At 42.9% G+C, this 10,216-nt stretch overlaps 1 protein-coding gene across 1 annotated transcript in view; it reads right to left on the bottom strand.

The window, feature by feature from the left end:
- The window catches only part of cacng2a (calcium channel, voltage-dependent, gamma subunit 2a), a 10,792-nt gene extending 4,041 nt beyond the window's left edge, over positions 1 to 6,751 (bottom strand). Inside the window, exon 1 of the mRNA XM_010781495.1 lies at positions 6,484 to 6,751. Within this exon, the coding sequence (XP_010779797.1) occupies positions 6,484 to 6,751 (268 nt within the window). The remainder of the gene's footprint in view (positions 1 to 6,483) is intronic.
- Positions 6,752 to 10,216: the final 3,465 nt, after the last annotated feature.

The raw sequence follows: 10,216 nt of genomic DNA, 5'->3' as shown, positions 1-10,216 counted from the left end.
AAACATCAACATTGTAACTGAGAAAAACTTAAATGCTAAATTTCAAATGTTTACAATCCATCACTTAATTCATGGCAAACCAATTTTAACATCATGCAATAACACTAAGACGACATTAGTTGCATTGAACTGATCTTTTTAATAAGTTGTACTTACAATGTAGTGAGAAACATGGGCTTGTGCTTCACTGAGGATCTTTGTCATTCTGACAGGGAGGCAAACTGCAGTTATTACACTTCGCATTTTGAAATATGTGTAACTCTGTTAATATAAAACCCACACTGCTTAAACTTTGTTACTTTTCCTAAAATTCGTATATTTATTTATTTATTTTGGGGCGTGGGGAATGAAGAGAAAAAAGTATATGAGCATTTTATGAGCATGGGATTTTGACCCCTCATATAAACATATGCATAATGCTGCGCTATACTTTACGGCCACACGTCGTTGCCAAGCAACGCTTATTGTTTAGGTCCATTGATAAGCAGGCAGTCATATAATTAACTAGAACTAGCTAGATCTGATAGATTTGGACATAAATGCGAGTGAAGTATAACCGGACGCAAGAGAGAGAGAAAGAGTTAGACCTAACAAACTTACTGTAGCTAGTTCATCTACTCTGGAACTAGCTAAACTAGTTATAAATATATTTATTCTTTACTGTCGGGTCACTTATTACAGGTTCAGCGAGCTGCACGAGACTGACGGGCTGTCAGGAGAGGGAGAGGAAAAGAGAGCACCCCGTTTATTTTTCCCATTTTATTATCCAGAATTACTGTAAACCTTTGAAAAGTAGTTCATCTACTATTAGTAGTTTGTTTAAATGCATTAATTATGTTTTTTTTTCATTAACATAAAATAAATCTCACGTACCCCCTGGCCTGCAAATTCAATTGAATGAGGGAATCGTATAATATTCACCGCTGAAATGTGGTGAAGTCAAAATATAAAGTAGCAGGAGATAAGTAATAAAAACAATTGTTTTACCAAGGTACGTGTACAGTCCTTGAGTGAGTGGAGTTACATACCAGCAGTGCTGTCTGGTTCTGTAACAGCAGCTGACTAACGCTGCCTGCTGTGTCACTGAAGCCGCTGTGTGTCCAGGGGTTAGAGACACCTCATGTGTTCCTCTCCTATCCCAGATAGCTATATCCATGGCAACCGAAGAGAACGGTTCTGATGTCCACATGGCAACGGCTGCCGTAGGGACTGAGGATGGAGGAGGAGGATGTGGGGGAGGGGAGCAGGGGGGTTTCTGGATGCTGACGCACTCGGTGGCTGCCTGGAAAGTTTTTGAGAATGCCGCCCACTGACAAATCAGAAGTGGGCTTACATCTCTCTCTCTCTCTAACTCTTTTTAAACGGCACCTCCTACTCAGTCAAGAGTCCACCTGACCCCCCTGCACCCTCCCCCTCCCATCATGCACCTCCTCCGTGTTTGTGTCTCATCAAACCTTTGTCTCTGTCTGCATCGCTGTGGCAGCTGTGATCATGTTTGATTCGCTGTTTTGAGGGATTTGTGCGTGGGCAGGCCGACCGGGAGATCTCTCTCCTCGGGCGTCCAGGAAGGATCCGTCCGGCTCCGACACTTCTCCTACCTGAAGATTATGGGCAGTGTGATGAGAGCCAATGTGAATACAATGTGGAGACAAGGGACTGTGACAGTGTCCGCACAAGTGCAATAGCAGCATATGTGGAAAGGTTACGCCAGATTTAGATTATTTCCAAAAATCTGTCAGTAATCCATGCTTGTATTTGATTTGGTTATTATGTGTTGTATATTTAAATCCATGGCTACTCCTTTTGAATTCCGGTCCAGCCTTCTTTTTTTGTTATTTAAAGTATTTTCATCCAAGGTCGTAGTTCAGTTTCCTTTGGGTTAAAGGTTTGATTGGTGGATGGCCATCATGCACATTTAAAATTGACATAACTTTATTTCCAGTAACAATGTTTACATTCTTTAAATTCACTTTGTAATTCGGAAAGCTTTGCCTTGTCTCAATATTGAATAGGAGACTTTATGCTGCATTTGCATTTATTTATTTACTGTAGCCTAATGGAGAGTGATAATCAGGGCAAGCTGAAACTAGAACTAGTGTCTTACTGACAGGGGATCATCATTCTAAACAACCTGACTGTCATAGAGAGAGGGGGGAGACATGATAATTGTTTTAACATGGAGATAACACCACACATTTTCAACAATCTTTTCTTAAAGGTTTTCTGTTAGAATTGGTTGTACACACCAAAAACCCTGCACTTACCAACACACTCCAACAGCTGTGTTAGGTGGACATGATTGGCAGTTTTAGAGAGTTACAGAAGTTTCCAAATGTGTGTTTAGGTGAGTGTGGTTATCTTGTACCACCCTGGCGTCATTTGCACATCATTTAATAAAGGTAAACACATTGGACGGGTCTGCATAATGAGGCGATATTCCTTTGAGTGTCAGGACCAGGGACAGCGACCATCTGTTACTATAATTCTGCTGATTAAAAAGCATTCTCACATTATTGGGATCTCATTCTCAACATGTATTACAGGTTAAGTGGCCTTTGGTGTATCTTGACTAGAAGGTTTGCACCTTATAACAAGAACGTCAGCTAGTATCATGTCGCAGAAAGGTTTAGGCAACAAAATCACAAAAACATTGATCATACCCTTAACCAGGCCAGATATTTCCATCTTGGAAAAGAGAACAAAAGGGTTTATGTTCCTTCTTCCTGTCTGATAACCAGGAGCCAAAGGCTGTGCTTTAGTATCACTACCATAATAAAAACCTTCTCACCCGCATAACAAACTTTTTTTACCAGCCAATACCTAAATACTGGAATGCTTCCACATTGTGCCGGGCTCTGCCTCAGCTGGAGCGGCTCCAAAGCCCTGCACATACACATGACCCTCAGCCCAGAGAAAGGAAAGGTTCTTTTTTTTAAAGCATGACTAAAGAGCAAAACAGCAGCGACGTCATGGAGCCAGGAGAAACCTTACCTCGTGGTTGTGTGTTTGTGAAAATGGGCTTGAAGCTGACCGGATAAACCCCGGGTCCCTCAGGAGTGGACCCGAAGCCTCTATAAATCTACATCCACCCACCACCCTCCCCTTTTTCTTTTCTCCACAACAACCCCCTTCTATATACTGCACTCCACTCTTGAGTGCTTCTCTTTCTCTCCAGGCTTGATGGTAATGAAGTGCTTTATGGCTGCAGAGGACGTGAGGGGACGCAGGGGGCACGGGGTTAGCACATACCGTAGCTCATATGGGGGGCACAGTGGCCAGCGATGACGGGGCTGATTGAGTAAATCTTGAAAAGCACACATCCTCCTCTTGAACACAAGCTCATACACATAGCCTGATCCAACACGAGGGTCCAATAGGGCTTGGTGATCTCAGCAGGAGATCTCAGACAACCTCCACCTTCAATGGCGGCTCTATAAATGATTACCACATCAGTCGGGCTGAGCATGCAACACTCACCATCTGGGTTTCAGCAAAATCCTTAAACCTTGATCTCAACGAGGGTGTCGAGTTTGGAGGGGTTTCATTTTTCATTTGTTGTGTTTGGCTTAATTATCTGAAGCCCTTCGAGACTCTAACAGTGATTAAAGGCTACACAAATAGGCTTGACTCACCGCCCTCAAAGTCAGGGAAAACGTGTTTCCACCTTGTTAGTTAATTCTTCATGTCATATTGTTTATCTTTAGAGAATTAAATGCCGAAAAATTCACAAAACCTTTGCCTTCTTGCATATTAATATTCAAAACTCACAGTATTACCTTCCTACTTAGCTGCAATCTACTTTTTCCTCTCAGGCCAACATAAAAAGCCAGTTTTTATTCCAAAATGTATGATCAGTATGCTTTCACCACCATTTCCAATGAAGCGTCATACAATGGTTGGTTGTTCTCTCCACCCCTTTGGTCCAAAGTGAAATATTTGGTATTTCTAAACTACTATCTGACAAATTGTTATTAACTTTTTGTACAGATGATCCTTAGAGGATGAATCCTACTGACTTTTGGGAAAGTGTGACTTTTTCTCTGGCACTGCCATGATGAGGCATGATGTTTGCGCTTTTTAGGGAAATGTCTTAATATCCTTGGTAGGGCTGCTCGATTATGGCAAAAATCATAATCTCGATTATTTGGGTCAATAATTGTAATTGCGATTATTAAATGCAATTATTCATTGACTTTGAAAACATCCATTTATTGGAGAAAAATAAATTGAACATTATGTTTTTAACAGTTGATTACCCTGAACTTTAAGTATAATTCAACTGAAAAACCAACAACAACAACAATTATAAAAAAAAATAATAATAATAATAATAAAAAAATTATCGTTTTATTTCGATTACGTTGTTTTCGTAATCGTTGCAAGCCACAATCGTAATCGCGATTAAAATACGATTAATTGAGCAGCCCTAATCCTTAGATATATTGAGAGACCCTTACAAATCATTTGGGATCTTTAAATCACTTTTGAATGTTGCTACCTTGCCCTTTTGTCCAGTTTAATTCAGGTACATTTGAAACTGAAAAAAAGCAAGTCACAGTTTGCTTGTGATTTTAGACACCTGATGCCTTCTTAGTAATCCAGTGCTGAAAGTGTTGCTCAGTGAATACAGGTGTTTCTCTTTATGTGATAAGTGTTTTGACCCACTACACACCTGAGCCTCCGGCAACACCTTTCCATTCAGCAGCCGTCCCCCTGCCAAAGCTCGTAATGGCCAGACAGCTCTCTCCACGCCTCGGCCCTGCGCTCACACTCACGTGGGGAGGTCTCTGAAATGAAAATGCCATTATAAAACATTTACCAGCCTGCTGAGTTTACATGTCTTACAAGAAAAGGACCGTTTGGAGCGGTTAAGTGTCACATCAATCTTTCAGCACGCTAATTGAAGTGGTTCCCCCAATAGGCCACTCTCCACAGCTGCTATTACAAATCTGCGGATGGGACGGCCAGCTGCAAACAAAATCTTACACCCACTTGATAACGTTGTTAAGACACACACATGGTGCTCTGTGGGTTGCTACTGCTGCTGCTAGTTTGCTCAGACAGCTCCACTGGCAGAGTGCAACGTAGTCGTATGTAAACACAAGTCATCTTTCAGTGAAATATGCTCTGAAAGGCGGCACACAGGCGTTCTCCCCTCCTGGAAATACAACTTATTTAGAGCTTATTTAAGCAGGCATGTTGAACATATTGTTATTTCCAGCAGCAGCCTGGGGGAGTAGTTGCAGGAGGTGGCGGGGTTACACCTACAGTATGCAACAGCTCAAATCTGAAAGCTGGCGTGCTACAGCTAGCTGCCGAGCATCTCCACTAAAGCTTCTGAGGATTACTTTGAGCTTTATGCTACCGCGTTAGTTAACAGAGATCAACCTTCCAGCTGATTGGAACGGGCCCAATTCTCTAATCTCCAGTCCGCTGCTGAAAGAGGAGCTTTACATCATATATCTGAGTTCAAAACTATGCAGGTCCGTTAAACTCTGGAGGGCTTTTTCATGGCTCAGCAATTACTGAGGCCTGAACTGTGACACTCAAACTTGAAGTATTCCCCCTTCCACACCATACCCTCTCTGTCCTTCAAAAGCTTTCTGTTCCCTGCCCTACCTCTATGTATCCTACCGGCACAGGCACAACCTGACGTTTTTGAATTTGGCTTTGACCTCGACTTCTACAACTTCTACAGTAGATCTTTATGGATTGGTAATGCTGGCCTGATATAAGAAGACATTTGGTCATATTTTAAGGTCAAATTAGCCCTCTGATCGACAAGTGTGACCCAAATGGTCATGCAGTCTGAGGGGTTAAGAAACAAAGTTACAGCGATGGAAATTTGACAAGAAACCGGCAACAACAAATGGTTGGGAAGCGTACTTATTCCCAAGCCATGATGAAAGTAGAACAACTGGATACGCTTGTGGAATTATGGCAACATCAGGAGTGCTTGTTTAATGTCTTTTGCAATACGTCAATAAGTCTTATTATGACATTACATGTTATTTATTAGACGCTTTTATCCAAAGCGACTTACTGTGGGCAATCCCCACAGGAGCAATTTGGGGTGAAGTGTCTTGCCCAGGGACACAACGACATGCTGACTGCAGTGGGGTTTGAACCTGTGCTACCTTGATCCGAACACCAACGCTCTATCCACACACCATTTAGAGATCCCAAGTCCCTAAAATTGCCACTATTTTTTTCCTGCAACTTGACTCAATCTTCTGATGTTTGCGTTCTTACGATCAAGATATAGAAAAATCATGGACTGGTTTCCCACCCTTTGAAATCTGTTCCAAATCCTTTTAACCCCTTTTTCAATATCCTCGAGTGTTCACCAAATAAGGAGATTGTAACTCTGTGAAATTCATACATGCAACTAAAATGCACATTTCCATTAAATATTTTGCCCCATTTGGATGGAAACTGTGGAAATGACATTGAGACAATCAAAACAAACATCTGTCCACGTACGTCCTGAGCTGAGTCTCTGAACAGATGGCGGCGGCTGCATAACCGCGGGTAGCTGCGACACAAAAACTGTACGCAGGTGTGAGAGCGGATCGAGGCCGCTTTGATGGCCCTTTTTTCCAGGTGACACTCTCTCTAATGTCTGAGTGGTCAACACCAGGGGGTCCCCCCTCTTTCCGCTGTTTGTGGGCCGTTCACAAAGTAATAACCGCACCCTGCTGTGCCCATCATGCCTCACTGCCAAAACCTCCTCGTCAACACCTGGCACCATGGTAACCAACACCTGTTCACCTAATTAGAGGGACACTGGAGGGAGAGGCGATGAAGAAGTTAATGAAACGCTAATCTGGTCCAATCAAACGCCCAGGCATCTGCCTTCTCAAAGCAGCAGCAGGTCGCCGTAATGGACGCCTTATGGGCGCCTCCCCCGCCACGCCACCTTGATTGACCTCATCAATGCCAAAACTATACTGAGAGGCTGCAAATAGTAGAGGGCAGACAGGGGGAATTGGGAGAGAAAGGGAAGTCGGCATGCAGCTTCCTGGATGGACAAAGTAGCCGGACGGCGAGGTGTCAGCCAAATGAACGAGCATTAAGAGACAAGGTTTCCGTGCACAGCAGTTGGAGCGGCTCCAGGTCGCACCAGCTGCGCTGCTCTTGTTTACAAGCCGCCACCTGCTGCCGGGTGCTCAGGTCTGCTTTCTGAAGAGTCACTATGAGAACCATAACCAGACAAAAAGAGTCCTCTATGAAAACAGTTTTGACACTATCTTTGATGACAATTAAAGAAAAACAAAAGTATGGAAGCCCAGTAGAGACAAAAATAAGACTAAAACACATCCTATATAAGTCATTATTATAATAAACTTTCTCAAAATAATGACTTAGCATTTTAAACACACAACATAGTATCTCAAAATAGCATGATGATGTCATTCTTTTGAGAAATGATGTTATTATTTTGAGATACTAGATATTTCGAGAACGTTTTTCAAATGTTCATCACATCAGAGGAATTGTGCTTTGGAAAAAATGTTTTGTGAGATACTAAAAGGTTTTGCATCTTGGCTGTTTGTCTAGTAGTTCATGTCTTCTTGTATGAACTCAACTGAACTGTGTTTCTGTTTCTCTCCACAGGAAACTTAAAAGGGATGTGTAAACAGATAGACCACTTTCCTGAGGAAACAGATTACCAAGCGGACACATCCGAGTACTTCTTACGTGAGTATTTTTGAGTATTCCCTATTTTCACACGCAGAAACCCTGTTCACAAATTAGATTGACAGTATTTTTCTGTTCAAGTGTTTAAACATTACAATAAATCACTCCACGCTTTTCACCCCAATGCAAGATATTTTGAATATTTTTTTAAATCTGTCCCACTTTCCTTTGCTCTGTCTCAGACTGCAGCACAGTGCTAGTAGAACTGCCTTTGGCCCGTGTGTCATGGCTGTCTCTGCTTTCTCCAAGCAGCTCGTCTGTTTTTACTGCTTGGCTGTGTGTAACATAACGTGCAGTGTTACAGTCGGCTGTGTACCCTGTAAACACAGCCCATTGATTTCTGCTCTCTTTCCCTTTGTGCAAGCAAGACAGAGATGCTTGTCGAGCTCATTTGCCTGCTAATCCTAAAAATCACAACAATGACTCTGAGCTTGTGATGTACTGTACACTATCGTTTGCTCATTACTCTCTTCTGATTGGCCAGTTAATGTGATGGAGACATTTAGACACAGTGTAGCAACGACACGTTTCTATGGTTATAGCTCTGTTCCAGCAATGTGTATCTTTCAGTAATACAGATAATAATCAGGTACAAATACTTAAAATTGAGATTTATGTATTTGAAATAAACTTTTTTTGGGATAATTACTGAAATTCTTCCGTTTTGCTGTCCTCTTTGTTGTGAGGACATGTTTTGGCAATCAGCTTTGATAGCGAAACTTTTTGGAGAGCATTAGTCCACATTTGTTGGTGGATCATATCAATATTTCTACGTTTATATGGACACATTTAAGATTGTAATATTTCTTCTAAATAGCGTATTCCAGTCATCACTCAAAGTCCCAGTATAATAAGTTGTTTAATCGGTTAACATTAATTGAGTAAAGATGATGTATGTTTGTTTATTAACTGGCCCTTTGCCCTCTGTCATTTTGCAAAAATTACCCTGGGGAAGAGCAAGTATGCCGTCACTAAAGGCTTTATACTTTTTTTTTTTTTAGAACTTGCCAACACCTAAAATCTCAACTTGATGTATACAATTGGTGAAGTAAATGGATTTCTTTATTAAATGTGATTATTTGCCACATTAGTTGCCAACTCCTTGCTGACCCCTGATGTGGGACACCCCTCCTCCTCATCCTCCTTCTCTGTTCCTCCCGCACCCTGCTCTAGCCTGCAGTGGTTTTAAACTAGAAGTCAAAAAGTGTCCGTCTCCTCGTCTCCATCAGCAGGGACAGTAATTGAGGCCTCTCAGAGAGCAGAGCAGTGCGTGACAGTGCTGGAGATTAAGCCCAGCCAATTAGGCTGTGTTTGACTTAGCGCTCTGAGCGGTTGTTCCCGTCCATATGTGCCAGAGAGGACGGTTATGATAACAGCTCTGGTAATGATTCTAACAATGCCAGAGCACTGGCTAAGGCAGATCTGTCTTTATAAAGAGGTGTCTCTCAGCTGGGGATGACAAGGTCGTGGGGCAGAGGCCTCACTCGGGCCTGGGACCACAGACGCTCGTTTGCATGCGTGTGTGTGAGTGTTAACCTCTTCACAGGCTGTGATTGGAGGAGAAGGCCGCAGTGCTCCCAGTGGCTTGCCAATTAGGACACTCACATCCATAAATATTTCAGCCTCCTTCTTATATAGGTCAGGCCTCTCTCGATCGCTGTCTCTCACACTCTGCCTCTCTTCACCCTCACACCCGGAATATTACATGACAGGAGTCATTTAGTTCCTGTTGTCCTCTCTCTGGATTGAAAGGGAGACTTGGCGATTCAGAGCGTTTTCAAAAAGGGTGCATAAAGATGTCACACAGGACATCTTGGTTGGTTCTGGATGTATTCTTTTATATCTGCCAATTTCCCTTTCGTGGACACAAACCTGGTATTTCCATAATGAGGAGTTTCACGGCGCCTCTGGGTGGCCAAAGACAGAAAAAAGCTGCCTCTGCTTTCACATGCAGAATTGGGAGAGCGGGGGATAGTTATGCAACAGAAATTATGTCATTTCAGGTGAAGGGCCCAGCGGAAGTGACGTCAATGGGGAACTCGCCGGTCAAAAAAATTGAGGGGACACACTGGTGATGTCATAATACAGCGTAGAGAAGGGGAGGGACATATTTGGTGCCGAGTGGAAATCACACAAATATTCTGTTAAACATGCCCCCCCTGCTTCATCAAACACACACTCTGATCTGCTGTCCTTATGCTAACACACACACACACATCCACCACATATCTGTGTGTGTGTGTGTGTGTGTGTGTGTGTGTGTGTGTGTGTGTGTGTGTGTGTGTGTGTGTGTGTGTGTGTGTGTGTGTGTGTGTGTGTGTGTTCCATGAGCTCTCCCAATAGCAAGGCAGTTTGCACATCCACACGGGGTTATATAAGCCAGCTGAGGCACACTAAAGCGCCAGTGGGTTTTTAGATCATGCCGTGTCGGAGCTCCCATCCTCCACTGCTCTACTGGGTGCTAAGCAGCTGAGAGAGAAGAAAGAGGGAAAGAAAACGCCCTGTTACGCAAGCT

This window comes from Notothenia coriiceps, unplaced genomic scaffold (genome assembly GCF_000735185.1).
Source record: "Notothenia coriiceps isolate Sejong01 unplaced genomic scaffold, NC01 NC01_scaffold00023275, whole genome shotgun sequence".
Taxonomy (NCBI): Eukaryota; Metazoa; Chordata; class Actinopteri; order Perciformes; family Nototheniidae; genus Notothenia; species Notothenia coriiceps.
This window is presented reverse-complemented; position numbering and strand designations above follow the sequence as displayed.